This window comes from Thermobia domestica, chromosome 5, assembly GCF_964235325.1.
Source record: "Thermobia domestica chromosome 5, izTheDome1.hap1.1, whole genome shotgun sequence".
Lineage (NCBI taxonomy): Eukaryota > Metazoa > Arthropoda > Insecta > Zygentoma > Lepismatidae > Thermobia > Thermobia domestica.
Genome location: NC_137458.1, coordinates 166,396,302 through 166,421,494, shown reverse-complemented (window position 1 = coordinate 166,421,494; position 25,193 = coordinate 166,396,302). Strand labels below are relative to the sequence as shown.

The window sequence follows — 25,193 nt, the reverse complement described above, 5'->3', positions numbered from 1 at the left end:
TTTCCGAATCCTGCTGAGGTTGTGTGTCATTATTGGAGATTTCAACCTCGTTAGAAATATCCATGATTTCAGGAGAGTTAGAATTATTACATGTATTTATCTGTATCGGTGATGGCGAGGTGCCATTTGTGTTTGCAAGAAATTCTAATGAAGAAGAACAATTGTTCATATGCTTAGAAATTGATATCAATAAAATTAGGCCTAACTTATAACAACACCTAAATATAACAACTAACAAGCATAAGTCGATTAAAAGTACCACATTTGCAAGAAATGTGGACAGATCTCACCAAACTGTTCAGTTTTTCTGCACAAGTGATGAAATTGCACCACTAACTCTTATTTAACTTATAATATGTTCATTAAATTCACTTTCTCACTACCACTCGCCATATGTATCCATCATAGCTCATATCATGGCCCCCTGTTGGCAGGGTCTGCACTGTTGCAAACTTTGTGCAATCTTTTTCACCATGCGTTATTAACAATATAATTTCAAAAAAAAAATGCACAATACTTGCTTGTACTATACCATAATCTCTTAAGTTAAAACAGTACTTGAAAAATTCTTTTCAGTAATTTTAAACAGTTAGCTAAACCGGAAAGGATATATCCCTGATGACAATGAACGAAACATTTTATTCGACAAACATTGAAATACATTAGGCCCTATATGTTTCTGAACATCAAGATAACAGAAAAGTTTTAAAATTAAAGACTTGGTTTATTATCATAATACATTATTTGAACCGTACGCAGCAGAAAAATGTGTTTTAACCATTTGGAAGCTGGGCTGAAAATGAAATAGACTGATTAGACGAGATCAAAATACAATGGAATACTATGACACAAAAGAGTATCTAATTATAACGTTACACTACTAGAGTAAATTATAATATTTACAAGATGGATTTAACTGGTTTATTTATTATGTCGTTAGTTAATGATGTTCAATATTTACGTATTAAGAGGTAATTCGAATCACAACTAATTATTCTTACTTACCTTATCATTTTATTTGAAATGAAGAGGAATAAGAAGGTTTAGAAGTTGACCACACATAGCGTTAGTAATTGACCACATGCTCAACTACCGGATTATCTTGTGATTGCGAGCTAAGAATTTAGTATAGTGTTCTTAGTACCTTATACTAGAAGCAATAACAATATTGCATGATCACAAAATAATTAAACCTGAATTAGTAATTGACCACCCATGGTCAACTACTGGAAATCTGAAAATGTGTGATTCAGCAATTGCTCCCCCCCCCTGTGACTCGTAATTTGCACTATGAAAATAAATATTATGTTTCTTTTAATTACTAACACCTTTATATTTTGTCTCCTTACAAATAAAAATGAAAAGCTAAGTTACTAGCAGTTTTTGATTAGATATATATTCACAGTGTGCTTACCAAAATACCTAAGAAAACTACGAGAATCACATGAATGCGCTCAGCTTGTAAAAACTTTTCGCCATCAACATCTCATAATGCAATGCGTGTGTTCAACTTTCTCCACACAGGTCAGAAGCGTAGTTTCGCACCGAAATGAAATCTTTGAGTTTTACGTCCCACACTTATGTCGGTTAGGCTAAAGGAGACGGTGATGATGAGTAATGAATGGAATGGTGGAATGAAGAAAGTGGGAGGAAACGGAAGAACCCCGAGAAAACCCACGAGCACGGTGTTAGTCCACCACAAAGTTCACTTGGCGCGAGCTGGGATCGAACCAGGGACCCCAAGCACCGGAGGTGAACGCTCTACCACTGAGCCACCGCGCCCCCCAGTTTCGCACCGAGTTTGCAACTACAGGGCTTTTAGCCACCCTATTTTCTTGGTTTTTCCATGAAACGGTCAATTACTGGTACATGGTCAATTACTGGTGCCGTTACCTTAGTTTCACCACTGTTCAAATTCACCCAGGAGGAAATTGAAGTCTCCGCTGGATACAGGCAGGGGCGGATCCAGGACGGACTTCTGGGGAGGGGGGTTGTAATACTGCTACTTAGAGCTCCAAACTCTGGGATGGATTTTACTTATATAAAAAATAAGAGTTTCCTCTTCTGGGGGAAGCGATCGCCCCCTTCCCCACCTGGATACAGGTGACCATAGTCCTGACGAACATAACCGTACATGTCCACGCATACTTTGCTGATCGCAACTCAAAAGTTGGAACAATCAATTGTAAATGTAACATCAATTACTATCGTTAACAACAGTACCACACATATTTTTAGTTGCGTCACGCAAACCGGTATGGAACGTGTTCCCTGGTGCTGCCGATGCGAGAGATCTGTAATTCCAGTATTTCCGCTAACGTAAATTGGCATCTTCCTGCCATCTAGTAGTGACTTTATTAAATATTTGTGGGTGCAAGAGAGTAAATACGCGTTATTTTCTTTCTATTGACCCTGCGCGAAGCAGATTGCAACCAAAACAAAAATGGAGGATGAAGTGGGAGTGCTGAATTCGGATTCAGGTATTTGATCTGTTGAAGCTTTCGTACCATTAAAACAACGAAGATGGGGACATTTTGGAGTAACGTCACAGCAAAAATGGCCAGATTTTTACAGCGAGTTAGAAGTACGGATTAAGTTAGAATGCACTACTTATCACTTTATTTTACAACCAAACGGAGCTAATGTTTAAGGCATGTTTACAGAGACCACGAAGTTAGAAAGCTTTGTTATTATTGTAATTTACTATTTCTTTGAGTAAGAATCATGTGGTAAAGTGTTGTTTGGCATATTTGAACTAATTTGGCAGTAGGGGAAAGTGGTGACAACACAGTTTGAGTGACAGGTTCAGACACATTTACAGGGTAGTATGAAAATGAGTCAATAGGATAACTAGCGGTGTATAGAGTTTAATGTGCAATGTTGACAATCTGATATATGGCTGATCTTCCGCAGATGGCAGCCCTGGATAAGATCCACATGAACCTGTTTTCATCGTTGTATTACTGTGTATTTGTTGTTATTTTAATATAACATATACAATTACTCTAATTTTCGTTGTTCACTCCTGTTAATCACAAATGTTCATTGTTTTTATGGTTCCTTTACAGTACTTTTCATTAGATACCATTCATCTTGATTGTATTATTGCGCGAAATTAGTACCCTGCTTTCCCACTTAAGTGTTGCATACTACATACTATTTAGATTCGTAACTTTCTATGTTTTCAGTCAGCACTATGGACAATATCTAGTACAGTATTATGTAAATACGGAGCTGACCTTAACAATTACTGTTCCTGGAATATCAAAAAAAGGCATTCCGAAGTTGAACGTCCAATAGTTTTCTACCAAAATCTTAATAAAAGCTATTAAAATTTTTCAATTTGTACGTTCTTAACTGACTTTAGGCTTCCTTTCGTCACATCGCGAGGTGGGAGAAAGGTTAGGCTAGAATCTAGAACAGACATACCCTATATCGGTTAGTAGCTAGGTTCGTTCTTTTTTTTTTTAATACCAAAATTTACTATTTAATTGACACAGTATAGCCGAGCGAGCGTTGGTGAGTGATGGCGGGTTGGAGCCCCGCAGGGCACGTTGTTTTCTGTCTTTATTATTGCTCAATGGGAAAGGGGACCAGCAATCTAGAACCTTGCCGTATTGCTTTCCAAATTTTGAAACTGTTCACATTCCGTGCAGCGTTTCTGTATATTAGCCGCTGTGTCGATAATGTAAATGCTCGTTACTTTCCCACAATACAACTATTCGGTTACCTTGCGCGATGTAGTTCCCTCCGCTCGCCGAATAGTCCATTGTTTATAACTGCTTATATATAACAAACGAACAGATTTTTAGAGATCCTTATATATTATCAAGCACACAAACGATCAAATTATCCATATCTTTCCTGTAAATTTTCAAAATTTTCCTGGAAACGGACGTCCAACTTTGGAACTTAACCCCCAAAAAAATTACAAAACGTGTACGAAAATACTAGGTCAGATTAGATTAGATTTATTAATCATCCTATAGACCATAGTACATTGCACGTTTGTACAAATGGTATAGAACTCATCATTCTCTTGTTTTTAACAACTTGTGAATATATAGGCTAAACGAATTCTACAATATATATATTTGTATTTGGTCTAGGAATTAATTCGTGCGGTTGGTACGCACACATTGAAGCTGTAGTACAAACACAAAATACATACATACCTTAAGAAAAATATTGTTCATCGCTAGCCACCACTTTCGCCCATCTGTCAGGCAATGTACGGATTCCGTGGCGAAAGAAGTCCTCATCATTGGAAGCGATCCAGTCAGAGACCCATGTTTCGATATCTTCTGAAGAAGTAAACCGCTGTCCAATCAAATCGTTGTTCATGCAATCGAACAAGTAGTAGTCCGAAGGAGCAACGTCTGGTGAATACGGCGGGTGGGGTAAAACTTCCCATCCGACATTTTCTAAATAGGTTTTGACCGGTTTTGCGACATGTGGGCGAGCGTTATCATGTTGAACAATAAGTTTATCATGTCTGTTCTCCCATTCTGGTCGTGTTCTGGCCAGAGCTTGCTTCAAACGCATTAATTGTCGTCGATAACGTTCTCCATTCATAGTTTCACCCGGTTGCAGCAGCTCATAGTACACCACACCTTTCATATCCCACCATATGCACAGCATAACCTTTGCACAGTGAATATCTCGTTTTGGTTGTGATGGACCTGGTTCACCTGGTTTCACCCAGGCCTATTTTCGTTTAGGGTTCTCGTAATGGATCCACTTCTCATCACCCGTAATAATTCGATGCAGAAACCCCTTTCTGCTCTGTCGTTGAAGCAGCAATTCGCAAATGGTTTTTCGTCTTTCAACGTCTCTGTCTTTCAATTCATGTGGAACCCAATGTGACATCTTTTGAATCATTCCCATGGCTTTCAAGCGTTTGGAGACTGTTGTTTGATCAACGCCTAATGCTGCTGCAAGTTGTTCCTGCGTTTGACACGAATCCTGCTCGAGCAATGCTGTCAATTCTTCGTCTTGAAATTTTTTTGGCTCTCCAGCTCGCTCTTGGTCTGCCAAGCCGAAATCACCACTTCTAAACCATGCAAACCACTTCTGACACGTTCGCTCAGCTAGAGCATGGTCACCATACACTTCCACCAAAATACGATGACTTTCAGTCGCACTTTTCTGCATGTTAAAGTAATGCAGCAGGACACCCCGCAAAAACACTTTATCAGGCACAAATTGCGCCATGTTCACGTAACTACAAATTGGTGTTGTTGACGCTTTAATCCACTGCCCTATACTACGAACGATACGCGATGACAGGGGTTTGCAACACATGTGTGGATACACGGAACTGTGGGACGCTCCGTTCGTTGCGCCATCTCTTGTCCACCCGCACGAATTAATTCCTAGACCAAATATGTGTGTCTTCATATACGGACTTAATTACTGTTTTAATTGCTGATATATATACAGTAGAAGTTTAATTATTTTTCGAAGTTACACTGTACTTATATATTCATCTATTGTATAAAATGTGTTATTTAATAACAGTTTGCGCACTGGGTTGACAAACTTTTTTTTATGAGTTTTTTATATACCCAGGTAGCGTATTATACAGTTTTACTCCCATATAGATATGTGATTTTCCGTATGCAGATGGACATTAGTGCTGTATCGCCGGACCAATTTGAAAATCGAAAGAAGTACGAAAATGAACTGCATTCCGTTATATTTGGTTGGATTACATTAAGCTACGTTAGATTACGTTAAAGTAGGCGTGCAGTATTACTATACGGATCTATAGTAGAAATATATAAGTGGGAGTAGTAGTAGTAATAATAGTTGTAGTAGTAGTAGGAACGGGTTAGAAGCCCCGCAGGGGTTGGGTTCTGTTCTCGACATGAAAGGGGAAATTAAAGACTTGGCCACATTTTTCTGTACATTTTGCAATCTATGGCTTCCACATAGTAAAACAAGTGTACCTCTCCGCGAATAGTTTATCTGCCTCCACATACAGTGTCGCTTACAACAAATACAACCACTTTCTTAACTTTTACTATTCCCCTTACCTGACTTTCGCTCATTCTTCCTCACAAACTGAAATAAATTGTCCTATTCACCCGGTAATTTTCCTAAAATTGGTCCGGCGATAGAGCACTTAACCCTGCAGATGTTGTGTGATACAAAGTAGATAAATTGTATCGGTTCCTGTGAATGTTCTGCACAAAGTGTATTCTTACCACTTTTTGCTTAATTTGCGTACGTGTTCTTGCCAAGAAAATTTATGATCTAGATACACTTAAAGTTTTACGGTATTAGTAAATATACATATTTCATGATTCATTGTTATAAGTGGTAGTTGGTGTGATGTTCTGTGAGGTGGTAGTAGACACACTTTATCTGCATTCAATTTCAATTTATTTGCAGAAACCCAGTGCATTCTTTCTACACTAAGTTGCCACACAATGAGATACTTATATTCTTGAAATATGAACTTCTCTTAGCAAGAAGTGCACTCTTAATGCCTCTTAAGAGAGGAGTTGCATTAATAGATGCAGATTGACTTTAAGAAGGCTGAGTCAATAACTACAGCGTGTGCACATATGGCATAAAAGCCAGTACATAAGACGAATAAAAAGCTTAAAAACACAAATGAATTTATGCTAGGTGTCCACTTAAAAAGCACAAATACTATCGAATCGAGTCAGAGAAGGAGCGCAGCAGGGGGCCCAAGCGTTATCGAAGGAGTGCGTCCCTAGGGAGCAGGTGCGTCAGCGATAGGGGTTAACTATAAACGAGGATTAGAAAAACACTTTGTATGACATAAAACACGTCTTGTGTTCGGTACATCTTTTCGACACTTCTGTGATCACTTTGTACACGGCCTTAAAATAATAATTCACTTCATTATATATTTTGTGGCGGAGAAGCACTGTACTGTTGGGTTTTCTCGGGGTTCTTCCGTTTCCTCCTACTTTCTTCATTCCGGCATTTCATTCATTTCTCATTATCACCGTATCCTTTAGCCTAACCGGCATAAATATGGGACGTAAAACTTACAAAGATTTTCATTATATCTTTCTGATGGAGTACTATGTGGTAAAAAGCACACTTCACATTTCGTATATTTACCTTATTACATTTGTAAGAGGTAAGATTCCGATATATTTTGATTACTTGTACAATCCTATTTTGAAATCAAGTAACATATTTCTTCCGTGGATTTTACAAATTTATTCCTGCATAAAATGGGATAGCACCCAAAGTTTTGGACCGTTTCAGCACACCTGGTTCAGATGCAACTTCCCTCTTATTAGTTTCCGCTCTATACTTCTGTATTTCTCTCTATTAGTGAAGCATATACTTCCTAGGTAGTTAATATGACGAAATTTAAAACACTTCATATTATGGTCTTATTGCCTCTTTTATCTAATATCGCATCAATACACGAATTCATGTGTTGACATCTCGTCTGATTACGTTCATTTCTCCGTAAATTTTATATTTTGTGGGCGCAATTTGCGGTAGTTAACCGTCAGATTTGTAAAGCAAATGTTTTAGTTGGAACATACTTAAGCTCACTTCTGTGCATATTAGACTTTGGATAATTTATATTGCTTATAAGGAAAGACATGTCTGGGTAAACTTTACAATACTCGCTGCAGCTATACATCGATAAGTATAACCACTTTAAAAGAATATAGTAGAATATCGTTGGATCTAGTTATTTAGGGTTAGGGAAGTCTGGATCCATTTTGTTAAAATTAATCGTGTGTAATTTCTCGTATAAGCGTAAGGATACCAACTGGAGCGGGCATTGTAAAGTTCACCCATATCTGTTTTCGGAACACTAAATAAAAATACTTATGTGAAAACGCTACTGTAATATAGTGAAAATTAGATTTCTTGGTAGTGCAAGACGTTCCTCTGGGAGAAACCTTGGTGCAGGTTGTATATAGTGTAACACAGAATGAATATTTTATGGTGAAATAAAGTGCAGGTTGAGAGTCTAGTAATTGCAATTTTATGGTAAAATTAAATAATTTAGAAGATAACCGTTTTTGAAGATTTTGATAATTTACACATATATTGATACATGTTTCGTAAACATATTGATATGGCTAGAAATATCGGATTCCATTCCGTATACGCATGGTGGCTATATTTTTAATATGGCATGTAGCAAATCATGAGAAAATCAGGATGCACGCAAAATACAATATCTCAGAAATGAAAAGGAGCTCGGGATGGACTTTTGGCTTTCTGGTAGAAGAAGAATAAATTTCGATATTGATGCCTAACAAGTCAAAACGTATTACTACCCAAAAATAGGTGGATACCCCAATGGGGTTCAGGAGTACTTAATTTCTGCATTTTTCAATATTTTGAAATATATGGCTCTAAAATGTTATAAAGAACGTTACATATCCTGTTTACCGAAAACTGCAACTTGATACCCCTCAAGGTTACCGAACTATGGGAAAATAAAGAGCGACACCATAAGGGTGTGGGGTTTCCATATATAATGGTACTCTCGAAAAATTGATTATTGAGTCTTAACAACAGCATCAAAAGTTGTTTCAATCCAAAACAAAGACACATTCCTATGGGGTTTGGGAATTTCATGGGGTACGCAATACTCCTATTGTTAAAAATTTCCAAAATGTGTCTTTACAGAGTTGTGAAGAACGTTACAGGTATGTATTTATCGGAAACCGCAAGTGGGTATTCCTAACGGTTGCCTAAATATGAAGAAATAAAAGAGCGACACCATAGGTATGTAGGAGTTGCGTACTAGATGGTACAATTTTGATAAATTAGTTACTAAAGCCAAACAACATTTCCAAGAACAGTTATAATCCAAAACGTTAACTGGAGAATTCTCACCAGACTCTCAATTAAGGTACAGTACATTTATTGGTTTTCTGAAATTTCTTCTTATAGCATAGACCCAAAAGTCCAAATCTAAAAGGGTTTCTGTATTTATGACGTCATCAAAAATATAATTTCTAATATATCGTTTATTATATTAGATATTGACATGGAGTTTTCTCTGTTTAACATAGGTCTGTGTGCTGTTCAAGCAGCCCGAAAGAAATTTAAATCCGTAGTAGTATTTTGTGTTACTTATGCTGGAGTACTCACTTAACAAACAGGGGTACGACCATAATGACCTGTAGAATTCCCACCAGATGCACCGTGAAGGTAGGCCGCGCTAACTTTGGTAGAATGGTCACCTCTGGTGTGTGGGGTCCCTAGTTCTATCCCAGCTCGCGCCAAGTGAACTTTGGGGTGGACAAGCATCGTGTGCGTGGATTTACTGGGATTCTCCCGTTTCCTTCCACTTCCTTCATTCCACCATTTCGTTTATTTCTCATCATCACCGTTTCCTTTAGCTTAACCGGCATATCCGTGGGGCGTAAAACGCAAAGATTTCATTTCATTTCAGTTTCACAATTAAGGTAGATACATTAGTTTTCTGTAATTTCTCCTCATAGCAAAGACCCAAGATATAAAAAATTGTAATTCTTATATCTCGGTTGCTATATTAGATATTGACATGAAATTTTCACTGTTTTACACGGTTCATTGTACTCTTTAAACTACCCGAGAAAACTTAAAACTGTATTAGTCGTTCGATATACGTTGTATTGAGGTACTGACTTAAGCCATAGGAGTACCCTCATATTTAATTTTTGTTGGATGTCAATAATTGTTTCTGAAATTCTAACATCTAATATGCTTTTATTTCACAATGTCTCTCTAGCCATTACGCGTACTGACTGGAATTGGGTAAATACATATTTGTAGTACTCTTTGAAAATGAAAAGATATATTTTCGAAAGCTTTTGGAGTCGAATCTTGCCAGACCCCATGATATTCTAAAACCCCATGGAGATACCTAATTACTTTAGGATGAAATTGCTTCTGAAGTCCTTATTAACGTTCAGTAAACGGGATCAAACGAGAAGCATTAAGAGCTAGTCTTCCAAGAGCATATACAAACCAGATCATGACCGCTTAAGACTTGTATGACTTTTGTGAAAAAAAAAAAAAAAAGTTTTCTGCAATCAACTATATAAATCTGTGTTAATGGAAGCTGTACAAGTAATGCTCCTATTCTTGAGAGGTTTGCCAAATGCAGACATGTACCTCACATTAGTTGAATACAAATTTGTAACGCTTAGCACAAGTATACTATAATGTTACACAACATAAAATTTAAGTGAATATGAAGGTGTACAAATAATACCAATGGCTACGGAATTAAATTGTTCTGGTTTTTCACATTCAAAACTTTGTTTCGTTTGTTTATGATCAGTGATGACTGACAGTAGTTGAAGATAAATCTGGAGCTTAATGATTTGTACGCTTGGTTCTTTAATGAGTCAATAATGAGGGAATGAATCGTATTTATAATAAAATTTATTTAAAACATTCAGATTTTTATAGATCGAAGTGTGTATTTGTTAGAGATTAAAGACTTACTCCTATAGTTTGGGGTTAAAATTAGTGAGAAAAAGAGGAAGGATTGTTCACATCAACAATGCGCAGCACCACTAGTGTACAACCAATTCAAAATAGTTTCTATATCTAGACAATTTCTTCTGTTAATATAACTGGGTGCATTATTTTTCTTTCTGTCTCGCTCCCTTATAGAAAACTACACTTTGCCATCAGGTTCTGAAGTACGATGAGAAAACAAAAAGTTTGGCCTCTAGATTGACGGCCATTCAAAGCCCGCATACTAGGCAATTGATTTATCGAAAGCGCTAAAACTGAATAAAACTGTTGCCCTCACATTGCTTGCGAGAAACCGCTTGTCAAATTGAAGATTAATGTTCAAATCCTTGCAAATCCAATGAATAGACTTTTGTGTTATGCATTCAATCGTTGTGTTTTGCCTTTTGCTACATACTATATACGAATAATAGTAATCTGAAGCAATGGAAACTATACAGGTCATGCGTCAGGAACATGCAGTTTATTGGTCGATTGTCCATTTTATTTGCTTGCATTTTTTTCTTCTTTAAAAATAATTATTTCCAGTTGGTATTCATATATTCATAGATGTGTAGATTTGGTAATGTATTTATTCAATTATATACATATATAATATTCCATCGTCTCATTCTTTTATTATCATTTCAGATTTATCCGACGATGAGGCAAGTGAAGAAGAGGAATTGGACAACTCACCTGAGTTAGCTTCAAGTGGTAATGAGCAAGAACTCAATTTTGATGTTGCTTTGCCTATCAAGCATTCAGTAAGTTTATAGAATAGTTTGTTTTTCTTTTCTTTCTGGAATTTTAAATTGTATTTTCACTTACGTATTACTTCTTTTTTAATTTCAGTGTATGTAGGGAAAGGGGAAAAGAATCAACTTACGAAAACAAATTAATTGGTGAAGCGAACCTACTGTAGGCATTGAAATATAATTTCAATACCATAAAAAAGTTTTTAGTCCTGTGGACGTTTATTTCTCTTCTCACAACACATTGGAAAGCAGAGTAGTTTCTTTCACAGTTTGGTATTCTTATTTTATTATTATTCTTTAAGAAAGAAAACTTCGAAATATTTAGTTTTAGTATACCGGTTTCAACAATTGTAGAGTTATTTTCAAGAACCGACCATAGTGCAAATGTGTACGAATGAGTCGTTGCCTAATTCCAAACCCATAGGTAAAAAAATGCTTCTTCATCGGGAACCGGTCAAAACCCCCACACTCAAGAAATGTCAAAACGCCCACACAAACGGTCATAACCCCCACACAAATGGACAAATCTCCCAAACGCACGAACGGTCAAAACCCCCACACTCAAGAAATGTCAAAACGCCCACACGATCGGTCATAACCCCCACACAAATGGACAAATCTCCCAAATACACGAACGGTCATAACCCCCACAGCCAAAACCCCCACACTGGTAGACGGTCATAACCTCCAACGGTCATAACTCCCACACAAATGGACAAAACAGCCACACATAGCAACGGTCACAATCCCCACATAAATGGACAAAACCCCCACACAAATGGACAAAACTCCCACATGCAGAAATAGTCACAACTGCCACACAAATTGACAAAAGCCGCATACTCATGTATTGCCCTTGTACTTTTTAATAACATTTTTTATTCCACTTAAACTGATGTTGCAACTATTCTTCTTGGGCGTCATAAAGAGCCGCAACAAAGACTTGAAGTGACGATCATTTCAGAGTGTGGGGGATTTGTCCGATTTTGTGGGAGTTTTGTCCATTTATGTGGGGATTATGACCGTTGCTATGTGTGGCTGTTTTGTCCATTTGTGTGGGGGTTATGACCGATTGTGTGGGCGTTTTGACATTTCTTGAGTGTGGGGGTTTTGGCTGTGGGGGTTTTGACCGTTCGTGCGTTTGGGAGATTTGTCCATTTGTGTGGGGGTTATGACCGATTGTGTGGGCGTTTTGACATTTCTTGAGTGTGGGGGTTTTGGCTGTGGGGGTTTTGACCGTTCGTGCGTTTGGGAGATTTGTCCATTTGTGTGGGGGTTATGACCGTTTGTGTGGGTGTTTTGACATTTCTTGAGTGTGGGGGTTTTGGCTGTGGGGGTTTTGACCTAGACCCTCTTCATCCATCCTCTGAATCTGTCTGTCCGGAAGTGTTTTATGTATTAAAATTAAATTTAAGTGGATGGATTACAGTTTAGCGTTTCTTTCAGCACCGAAGCCCTATGAGACGTGGACCTACAGTTTAAGGTGGAATCCGAATAACTGTAATGTATTCATATTTTAAGGTTGTCCCACCTCGTGCGCCAAGGACGCGCGCACTAATCACTAGACCAGCGAGGATGGTAGTACTGAAATTAGGATTATTGAGACTCGTAGTTCTGATTGAAACAATTAGTAATATCATCCCAATTCTTGCTAAGGTGACTCTAATCAAAATTTAAGTTTCGAACACGTTTCTATCAGTATGATATTACCTTTTTCGAATAATTGTTCTGTCTATCATTTGTGCAAGGTGTACCTAGTTGTTTGGTAAGGGAGTAATCGCTGAATCTTGTACAATCCGCGGCAAAAAACCTGCAACATGAGCATATAAGTTTATTGTGAAATGGCGAAGTCTTTTGCTCCAAAATAAGTGTGCACGGGGGGGAGGCCGAGGTTTATCCTGGAGTGATTCGTTCCACTTAGACGTTATGTTCATTCCCTGTGCTGTTAGGCGTAGTTTTACAATAAACTTATATCCTCATGTTGCAGGTTTTCTGCCGCGGATTCTACCTAGTTGTTTGGTAAGGGAGTAATCGCTGAATCTTAAACATAAACATCTCTAATATATCATTCTATATACAGATTTCTGTAATTCCTGAATATTATTTCTACTTCGACCTTTCGACTCTCCCCTGGAGTCTTGGTCATGGTGAATAAAAACAAGAAAAGAAGATGGAATAGATTTGTGCACTTTTTTATTGTTTGGAGAAAGGTTGCTAGTTCGTGCTATTATTTTCGTTGTTGTGCCAGTGCCATAAGAATTTTGTAACTGCCGTTTCTCATTCATCATTTATTTATTATTTATTTTTTTTTTTTTTAATGAATAAATTAATTTTCAGTTACGAGTCCCTACTTCATTTCTGGCTCCCAGTAAGATTTTTGAGTCTTCTATCTTGTGTTTCTTTTAGATGTTTCGACAGACCTGACACCGGGCTTTCCACTTTTTGACACGGACCATTAGATATCTTGTGGTTTTGCCTATGTAACTCTTATAACTGCATTTTAATATTCGATATTTCATTGGGAATCCGTGTAATAACTCGGATAGTGATTTTTTTTTTTCTAAAGGTTTTAAGAGATTTTAATGCTGTATGGTAAACCGTATTGTGTATAGATCTTATTCAATACAGTTGTCAATTTGGGAAAAATAGGCAATCGCACCCATTTTCTGTCTTGCGTGACGGTTTCAGGTCTATCGGAACGTACATCCCTTTTTACCTGGTTATACCAGTGAATAATGGGACTGGGTACCTTTCAAACTAACTACTTTTATTAAGTGATCAATTCCCATCTGTAAGTCAAATGGCACGTAAAAAGAAATATTTCCCCATATTTGTTTTGATACGTGTAGAATGAGAATATTTATAATCTATGAACTATGTACCGGCTGTAGGCTTGTGGTAGACACTAGTAATGAACTTTTGTTATATTTTCTTATATTGAGATCTAGATAGGTAAATCTACTTTTCTTTTCTTTCTCAACTGTAAATCTCAAAATACTATGGATACAATTCAATTAATCCAGTAAAAATCTAGTTGTGAAGTATCCTTGTACAAGAAAAGTACGTCGCCCACATGTTTTTAATAGCATACTGTACCTCATACCTATTCTTTCAGAATCTTGCTTTGCCATGAGAGTTGCATAGGCAAAACCAAAAGAAATCTAAAGATCGTTGTCAAGAAAAACATTGGGAATTCAAAAGTGGAAATCCCGTATCAAGTGTATCAAAACATCTAAAAGAAATACAATACAAGGTAGAAGGTTCAATAATGTTATTGGGGCCGGAATTCAAATAGAGAGATTCATACTTGAAAGGGATTTCTTCATTATTATTAATAATAATAATACCGGGAATAATTTGGATAGGGAATGTTTGGGAATATTTGAGTGATGAATGGGAAGCGGTAATTACAAAATTCTCACAGTATTGGTATAACAATGAAAATAATAGAACGAAGTGGGAACCTTTCACCAAAGAACGAAAGAGTACACAAATCAACTCTGCCATATTTGCCATATTACAGCTTACTTCATCAACATTTGACGCTTAACTGTTGTACCTTGACAACGTGTTTTCCGACACAGCCCTTCTCTTGGTAAGTCCGTTCTATTTTACTCCTTGATATTTTTAGTTTTCTTCTTCCTGTTTTTATTTTCCGTGACCAAGTCCCCAGGAGACAGTACGAATAATACTAATAAATTACAGAAATCTGTAAGTAAAATGATAGAATTCCTTAGCTTGATTTTATATTGTGTCATCTCTAATATATTCATTGATTTCAGTTTCTGTGTTTTTCTGAGTTATATCAATGTGCAAAACATCGCATTGACAAATTGCTTGATAAAACACCAGCTTGTATAGTGTTTACGAAATAATTTTTGTACAGTATTTTTAGTATCTCAAGCCATTTTTATCGTTACAAAATCAAAAAGATAATTTGACCTCGAAAAGTAAAGGGAGATCGAGATAGCCTCAGTGAGAGGCCTGTCTCTATATTAAGGCGGGATCTGTATTTTTTCGTAGCTTCGTTAACAGAGTATTCTGATTTATTTAGATACATAATAACAGTCTATGTTGTTCGTTATGGGAAAAAAAAAGTACACGCATGCGTAGTTGCCAACTTTTAAAACTAAAAGTTTACTAAGCAGCAGCACGAACGGCGTTCTGTTTGATACCTGTTGCAAGGAAAAGAAAAGAAGGAAAAAAAAAAAAAGTTCGGTGCTGAAAACGGACTTCAATTAGTCCATCAAAGAAACTAAATAATTTTTATTCGGTATTTTTAACTATCTGGGAAAAAAATTGAATTTATATATTCTTTTTCAGTGCTGCTGAAAGTAATAGAAATTGATAAATGGGCCGCGAAATCGCTATGGTAGAAGAAAGGATGAATTCTGTAACTCAGAAGTCTCTAAAGGAATTCCTTTCCATATTTTTCAATATTTGTTTAGTTATTGTTACTAAAAACTTTTAGCATTAAGTAATCGATGAAGTCAGTTCACTGTAGGCTCTAATGAAAACATCTCTCACGAGAGTAGCATCTCTGCGTTCGGTGTTCATGATAAAGTGAAAACAAAATCGGTATTATTTCTTCGATTCATTCATCTCCATTAATCCTCTTATTATACGTTGTGCTTGCAACCTACAAATAATTGCTCAAGATCTCTAGTTCGTTGATAGAGTGATATTCAAACCGAAAGTGGTTAAACAAAATCAATCCTGAGGGAGACACTACTGTTTTGAACTTACATTCTTGACACAAGCAGGACGGGTATTTCAGGAATTAAATACTTATTCGATATTAAAGAGAGCTCCTTCGTGGCATAGCGGTTAGCGTTTGGCATGGGAGAACTGGGTTCGGTTCCCAGCGGGAGCGCATGTGGTTCGGATTCCACTTTAATCAGTAGGTCCACGTCTCATGTAGCCTCGCTGCTGAACGGGACGTTAAACTCAAAACCAGCTTAACTCGAATTGATATTAAAGATTGCTGGCTCGTGAAAGGTAACTGCTTCAAGATATTCCTGTTCAAGAAGTGCAAACTATCGGTATACAGATAAGAATGGTACATCTGTTTGTATCATCATCTTATCTTTATACTGTTTCTAATGATGTTATTAAACAGGGTGTCCACATTCTGGAAAGTCAGGGAAGTAAAGATGTATCAGGGAATGGCAGATTGATGAGGGAAAGTCAGGGAAAAATCAATTTAGGTCCATAGTTCAGTTATTGAATTTATGAAATAGTAAATGTAATATCGGCCTAATGCATGTGTTTGTAAATTTACATTCTTTTGGAGTAAAGAAAATTGTAAAAAGAAAGAAACAGAAGTGGAGAGAGCACAAGGCTAGCCATGGGGAAGGTGGAGACTGGGGTTTCTTTCTTTTTTTAAAATTATTCAGTGGTCAGGGAAATCTGGAACTGTGGCCGTGGAAAGTCAGTTTTTTTTTATTTCATTTTATTTTTATTATTTTTTTTAATAGCCTAATTGTGTGGACACCCTGTTAAGCTAGTACAGAAAAATAACATTTCTTGCTAAAACAAGCGCAGTGTCAGAATTACCATACGTGTTCCTGCGGCAGTTTCTCGTCAGCATATGATCGAAACAGTGTAATGAAAATTTACATAACATACATCACGTATAACATATACATATCTGACGGAATGAGACCCGGGTACGTATGTATTCCATCTTAACTGACATACTTGAAATATATAATTATCAGGCTATCAGACTAATTAATCTATATAAAGAAAGCAGATGTAAATAATATTGATAGGCAATTTTGCACTTAAACGGAATTTCGATCTTGAGGATCGATGGCAGAATGACTTTTGTTACTCGTGCATTTTCCTACTCATTTCCACAACAAATAACACAATCTTTTTTCGTTTTACATTGACTAGGAGAATTGCAGTGTTATTCTCTAATTTTCCTTTTGCATATGTAAATATATTACGTAAATGCAGATATTTGAAAACTTTTTATATCATTAACGACAGGAAAAAATCTTTTTTTCTTTGTTATGATCAACCTACCCCTTCTTCTATATCTTTAAAGAAAAAATTTATAAAAATAGAAACGAAGAATTCTGCTTCCAAAATTATTTTCTGAATGTGCATATACTAACTTGCGTGCAGATAAACCTTATAGGGGCAACTCTGATATTAACAGTTTTAACAACAAATTGGCTCAATACTTCATTCCGAACATAAATACTATAACTTAATACAACGAAAATTGAGAAACGTTAGGAAAAGTTCCCTAAGGAATACAAATAATAATCCTGTAATGCCATAACGTTACAACCACTTCCGTTTTCACTTTCATAACTGAATAGCAAAGACAGTCATAGACAGCAAGAAGCTGTTTCATGCAGTGGATTAAGTGTCCCAAGGATACATTTAATCTCTTACCTAACGCTACTAACACCGGAAATGATGGAAATCCATTACTTCCGATTTCAATATTGATCTACATAGAAAACATACGATAAGAGTAGTGTGAAGCTGTTTTTCGTAATCACGATAGACTGAAAATGGTAAAAGCGAGAAGTTTTTTTTTTTTTTTTTTTTTTTCTGCAACCAATCAAGCGTTCAGAGAATATATTCGATCTCCATTCTAATTTCCCAACTAAAACTAAAAGTGTAGAAATATGCTACAACTTCAGGTTTCAATATTAATCGAGAAAATATCACTCGTACTAATCAAACTCCTTCAGTTTGTGTACTGGTGACAATACTACTTTTTATGTTCTAGTGATTCTGTGCTTCTCTGGTGTTCAGTGTTTATTTATGGAAATTCAGCGTCTCTTTTCAGCGCCCAGGATGTGTATGAGACGTAGACCTACAGTTTAAGATGAAATCCGAACCATCATAATGTGTTCAAATATCAATGTGCTTCAACCGAGAATCGAACTCAGGACCACGTGCAATACTACTAGATCAATGTGGATAGAATGTACCGTCGCAGTTTGTAGGTAATTAGCATGTTGAAGCTACAGCTTTAAAATCTTACAATTCGAATAATAAACTCAGATACATATTTATTACATGTAATGTTTTTATATTATATTACATAAATAATATTTACTGCGTATTATTTGACTGGTTGGTTCGAAACTTAATATCTCTTTCAATAACTAGGCTATATGAGACATGCTTAACGTTCAAATAGCCTTTCGCGGATTTCCCATTGCTGAAAACCAAACTGTATCTAGGAACGACAAAAGCAGTAAAGTTGTTTTCGTTTGACAACAGTGAAACCTCTCTATGTTGGCCACCATCGATTCCACTGAAAAGTGGCCAACATATAGAAAATAGATGCACATAAATTATTTCATACGCATTTCTAATTCAATAACTACTTATTGTTTATCAGTTTGTATTTTGTAAATATTATATATCAGAACTCCCTCGCGGCTACGTTGTTAGTGTACGCAACTTGGACGCATAAGATCCAGGTTCGATTCCCGGTAAGTATTCATATTCTAATTCCGCGTTAACCACGCCTCATGTAACCAAGGTGCTGAAAGAGATATTAAACTCCAAATCAACCAACCAAATATCAAATAGTAAATATTACTTCTGCAATAAAACAATACATGTAACAAATATTTATCGAAGCCTGCCTATGCACTGTATGATGTAAATATCGTTATTTCAAAATCATAATTATCTACAAAACGCTATGGCACATTCTTTATTTTTCTCTCCCTTCCACCTGTGACGCTAGATACAGATAAGCTCGTCAGTTCCAGGGAAAGCCGAATGTCCATGTTCTCTCGTCATTACTGGCTCTTAGTTCTGGATCACCAAGAAATGGATGCTAGCTGAGGTTATTTGAATCCTCAGCTCGTCATTTGCTATATAAATTTCATGTATGATTCCCTGAAGGAAAAGAATACGAACATGTATTGAAAGCAAATCGTGGTGTTTGATTTTACGTGTGATGATGCTTAATTCTAATTTTAAGTGCTCTATTTTGGCGGTAACTCTTTGGACTGCAGCATACATACGCCTGTGAACTTTCCCAGGCTGAAAAGTGTATACTCTTCTACCCAGAATGTTCAAAATCGCCCAGTTTTTGAATAAATACGATTGAATTTGAATTTTAAGGACAGTCCATGTCTCCTTTATTTCTCTTGCTGAAATGAATATTTAGGTATATCATTTGAATTCTCACATACACAGTCTCCTTCTTCGCCACCCACCACCCGCGCCAAAAATACAAATAAATTTTCCAAGGTTGGATTGATCATGTCCCCCAAATTGGTTAGATCGTTTTTATGTGGTACTAAGTACGTATTTCGGGTCCCTTCCGTTGTGTATCCCTCATTGTTCACCGCGCCAAGAACAGTTTAAATCGATAATTCCTACAGTCTAGCCGCAATGTTCTCGACATTTTATTGTTGCATATGGTTTTACAGATTGTTTTAAATGTAAAATCCTGTTCGTCGTTTCAAATATAATCATAATCCATACATTAATTTGTTCTTTTGTTATCTCAAACCAAAGTGAGAGTTAATTCACTCGGTATATTTAGAATTTCACAGTGATCTGAGAGTAGTTTTAGTATTGGTTAAAACTATAAGACTCTGTACGTATTATAATCTTAATAATATTGTTAAAAAAAAAATGGCTAATTCTCTCAATAAACGTCCAAAATCTCGTCCAAAATTAACCCGGTTGTATCAAAAATTAACTTGGTTGTATCAATAATATACTGATAAACAGTTCATAACTTTTTTTTTGGGGGGGGGTCAGGGTTTGAAAAAACCCGTTTTTTTTTAAAAAAAGCCCAACCCACCTGAGCCCATGTGGGTTTTTTCGGGTTTAATTGGGTTTTTTCGAAATATTTCAATGTCTTTGGGGTACAAGTGTTAAAATGTGATTTATATTTCTAGATTATCATTGTCACAACTTGCAACAACTTTCTATTCACTGCTGTTTTAAAAAATGGTCGCCATTTTGAAATTTTACGTTAGATCGCCGCCAAAATATATACAGCTAATTTAGTGTGTTTCGTGCTTATATTCTAAAAATTTCAACTTAACAGACCGAAACTTGCACATTGTAGCTTGGATACCCGCTATTTTTTTTTTTTATTTTTTTTTTTTATTTTATTTTTTTTTTTTTAAAGCATCCATTTTGAAATTGAACGTTGGTATGCCGCCAAAATCTATACTGGAAATTTAATGTGTCTCGTGCTTGTGTCCTGAAAATTTAAACTTAAAACATCGAAGGTGGTACCCTGTAGTATGTGTGGTACAGGCAGACGAACGAACAAATGTAGATCGAATCATCCCAGAAGCCTCAGTGACGTTTGCCGAATATGAACACCAAATATATTAATTTAACAGCGTAAAATAAATTGTTTTATTTGAAGGTCACTTTCGATATGTTGTGCGTTCAATTAGGTGAAATTCCCGAGCATTTGTTGCAAGACGTTTCTTTCCAGAAAATTAATTTAAAACAATTAACAAAGATATAATTCATATTTTATAAAGTAAATGTTTCAAAATGTCTTAAATGAAATTAAATATCTTCCAGCGTAAAATAAATAGTTTTATTGTTGAAGTATTCAGTTCCGATGCTTTGTGCGTTCAATTGCGGGAATTTCCCGAGCATTTCTTTCGCGATTTCCCACCCCCCTCGAAAATGCAGGTTTCTTTACTGTACATCGAAACTTCCACTAGTACACGGAAGTTTGAATTCAGCACTTGAAGTAGTAAGTGTTAGGTCTACGTATTTTTCGGAACTCTGAGCATTAAGCTTCTTAAATTTGTCAAGAATTTTTACGCTGTTGTTGGTGTTGATTCTAAAGAATGCTTATTTGAAGAGTACCAACAAATAACTGAACTAAACTGTTATTGTTGGAAAACTAAATTTTATTGAAGAATACTTGTGCTACCATCAAAGGTAAGAAATAATACTAATAGTTTTACTAATGCACTACATATTTACTTGTAGTACCGGCACATATGGCTTTAAACACGTCAAACGTAGGGGAGACCGGGGCACGTTGTCACAGTAGCAATTGTGAAAAAAGCGAAAACATTAGCGCGCAGGTGCTGCTTTCTTGTTTACTTACTATATGTCACTACTAACTGTACTCGTTTGGAGATGCGCGGGAACAACGGTGCTGCGTCAGTTGAACTTTGTCTATTTTCAGTGCCGGAATGTAAATTTTCCGAGTCCTGAAATTGCTGTTTTGTGTGTTCGTGAAAGCGGTAGAAGCAAATATGTTTGTGTGTGTTATGTAGGCTACAAATAGAGCTTCATAATGTGCTACTTTGAATGCGCCTAATCTTGTCGTTTGGTATAGATATTTTGTAAAAAGAGTAATGGCGACGCGTGGGGCAAGTTGTCACAAATAAGACGGGGCATGTTGTCACTGTGACAATGTGCCCCACTGTGTGTTATGTATAATACAAACGATAGGATTATCTCTGTTTCGCAGACAGTGAGAATATACAAAAGAAAGACAGAGAGGAAAGCACCACCAGTGGGAGATCTACTGGTTACAGCAAGAGCTATGAAAAGAAATAACAACCCCATATCAATACGTAGGCCTAAAGTGCTAAAGAATTTCATGTCCACAACAGAACATTGGCAAGATTTTGTGCACGTGTTACAGATGGCGAACTACAGTTCGGCCAATGCTTATTTACATTAGGTTACTCTTCGTAATACTAATACTGGGAAGAATTACTAGTATCATACCAAAACAAGCTTCGCACATATAATTTGGACTCACTACAAAAGAGGTTCGCGATTTGGCTTACAACTATGCAAAAGCGCTAGGATTGGAATGCCCAGAGTCGTGGAATGAAAAGGCCATTGCTGGCCCAGACTGGTATCCGGTATTTCTGAAAAGACATGGTGAACTCCCCAAGGAAATAGTTTTGCACCTACAAACAATGTCAACGAAGGTCCAAAGAAGATTACGATTCTTCCTCAGAGGACGACAATACATTGTGTTTAGTTTATGGCGATCCATACAGTGCAAGTACATGTAGCGAGAAGTGGATTCAGTGCATTCGATGTACGGAATCAGCCTATGAAAACTGAGGGAAGCAGAACTTGTTTTACGTGTGTATTAACTGTGACTCTGACGATGATCTCCAGGTATGGTACTTTGTCGAAGCTAAAGGATAAACATTTTCAAACTAGTTTGCGGTGCGTACTAATAAAACGCAACTAAACTTCGTAATAATATTTACTCCTCTTATACAGTAGTCCTATCAGAGGAATTCTTTGCAATTTATAAACTACAATCAGAAACAACTTAAATGCAATTGGCTAATTTTGTGTAGGCCTATTGCAGATGTAGGCTATGATTTGATAATTTCGTCATTTTGTTATGACCTTTCAGTTTGTAGTTTTGATTCCTTAGCTATGAGTTAGTTCTGTTTTCATGGCAGTTTTGGTTTTCCTACAAAGCTTGATGTAACAATAAATCTGTTAGGTTGAGAAAATATAAGCTACAGGTCCCCCTACTTTCTTTCCTATTTAACTAATATAGTTTCCCCTTTCATTTAATTATGTTTTGATTCTCTTTCAGACGCTAAGAATTTAATGCTGGTAACATTTACAGTCTTTTTGCATTAGTAATAGTTGCATTAATATCTACCAATTTCTGGAAAGTGCCACAAGAATAACATGTGACAATTTGCCCCATATATTGTGACAACTTACCCCGAATATGGGGTACATTGTCACAACTGTATTGATCATAAAACGCAGTACATAACTCCAGTTCACAGCGAGTTACATTGGACAGAGAAATGTATGTTATGCACAGTGGCGTATTTACGATTTTGTTTCGGAGGGGGCTTTACCTAAAAATGTAAAAATTCTGCAAGATATTTCATATACTTTAATATAGTAAGTAAGATTTCGGGGGGGGGCTTAAGCCCGAAAGCCCCTCCCCTAAATACGCCACTGGTTATGCACAAGATAACAAAGTATGTGTATACTAAAAATTGTAATTTTCGGCCTTACACGAGCATCACAAGAAAATAAAACGTGAAAATTGTGACAATGTGCCCCGGTCTCCCCTATGAGGGATAACGTCCCTCGGCATAGCCGAGTCGGCGAGCACACTATTTACGGAAAGTATTTTCTAAAATATAAGATTGCATTTTTTTTTTCCAAATAGGCTATAAGCATTATCAATACATTAATTTGTAATATAATTATCTCAAGCTAAGGTAAGGTTTTTTCATTTATTCAGTGCATTCAGAAATTTATAAAGGTCTTATGTAGAATGTTGTTGTATACCTTAACGTGAAAGCATTTAATTCGCCCGAGGAAAGTGCAAAATTTGATAAAAATCACTTTCAATGTGATCAACTTAGTTGTAGCAATAATATATTAACAAAAAGCTCAAAAACCCAGGTGGGTTTTTTCACCGGGTTTTTCGGGCTGGGCCCACTTGGGCAAACCCTGGGGGGGGGGGGGGGTACAACCTACTTGGACAAACCCTGACTCAAAGTTACTGATTACTGTACTTGCTGATAGTTAGCTCCCCATGTCTAGCCCATCGTTTTGCCAATAACAGTTGTCTTCGAATTTAATTATTAAGCAAGCACCCCTTTAGATTTTTAGTGTTTTCATAAATTTCAAGGTCACTGAAATCGGTACCCCCTTGTAAGATTAAGGCGAACGTTCATCAGAGCTTATAGATTTGTGACTTCAAAATTGAATACATAACTTATTGATCTTAGAAAGGGGTATTATAGGGTCACTATGGAAGGTTGGCAACCAAAGGTGTTCAGTAGTGTAGAATGTTCAGTAATTGGTAAAACTAAAATAAAAGAAATAGATAAGTGGGTTTCCCTTCCATTATTTCCTGGCTTGACGTATAAACGAAGAAAAATTACAGTGAAGCATAATTTAGAAGTTACCTGAAACCAACTAAAAATTCGGAAATGTCTCTGAGCCAATTCAAAAGCTATTTCGTTGATAACAATTCTCGTAGTACATTCACAAGATGTCTTGTTTTTGCCTAGACACTTACACTAAAATGATGAAAAGGAATATCAACAGCAGACTGAAGTAACATCTAAGGAAGTCACGAAATGATAAAGAATCTGTTTCGGGATTGTCCAAACAATAATTAATTTATATATATATACTAACTCTATGGCCTATGGAACCCGGAGGTTCAATGCCGCGTTCACAAAAGCTCTCCACTGACTTCTATCCTTAGCTAACTGCATCCAGTTTGTACTTTGTATTCCAATCTCTGCGAGATCCATCTTAATATTGTCCTCCCATCTGCGCCTAGGTCTTCCTAATGGTCGTTTTCCGATTGGTCTTCCAGTCAAGACTTTGAAAGCGTTTCTACTTTCTTCCATTCTACCTACATGACCCGCCCACCTAAGCCTCCTAGACTTCACGACCCTAACAATGTTGGGTAAACCATATAAATTATGTAGTTCCTCGTTATGAAGTTTCCACCATTCCCCATTCCCGTTCCTCTTGGGTCTGAATATTCGTCTCAGGATCTTGTTCTCAAATACTTTCAGTCTATGTTCTTCCCTCGGAATAAGTGACCATGTTTCGCAGCCATACAAAACAACAGGCATGGTTATCGTTTTGTATATTTTAAGCTCGACAGAATTCGCGACGACAAGAGATTTTGAACCGAATAGTAACACGAATTCCCTGCTTTTAGTCGACATTTAATTTCTTCGTGAATATGATTTTCGTCTGTTAATATTGATCCTAGATATTTGAAACTATCCACTTTATCAAAAGTATTATTTAATATTTTAACGCATCCATAATTTGCTGTATTCCGGTCCCGACACACTTCCATGTATTTAGTTTTCTCTGCATTTTCTTCTAAAGTCCTTGCAAGCGTTTAATAAGATCTCTGCATTTCTTTCTATTGTTCTCCTATCATCCCCTCGAGCTCCTCCGTGGCTAAGCGGTTAGCGTACGCGCCTTTGGCGTGGGAGA

The 25,193-nt window shown here is 36.6% G+C and overlaps 1 protein-coding gene across 3 annotated transcripts in view; it reads left to right on the top strand.

The window, feature by feature from the left end:
- The first annotated feature begins 2,324 nt into the window (after window positions 1–2,324).
- Window positions 2,325–25,193, top strand: part of LOC145686248 (protein cereblon-like) — a 58,021-nt gene continuing 35,152 nt past the window's right edge. The window contains exons 1-2 of one of the 3 annotated variants that reach the window (XM_081759359.1): window positions 2,325–2,480; window positions 11,122–11,237. In XM_081759359.1, the coding sequence (XP_081615485.1) occupies window positions 2,444–2,480; window positions 11,122–11,237 (153 nt within the window). In that variant the 5' untranslated portion in view covers window positions 2,325–2,443. Of the gene's footprint in view, window positions 2,585–11,121; window positions 11,238–25,193 lie in introns of all 3 variants that reach the window. The other 2 variants (XM_081759357.1, XM_081759358.1) reach the window with 2 other exon arrangements.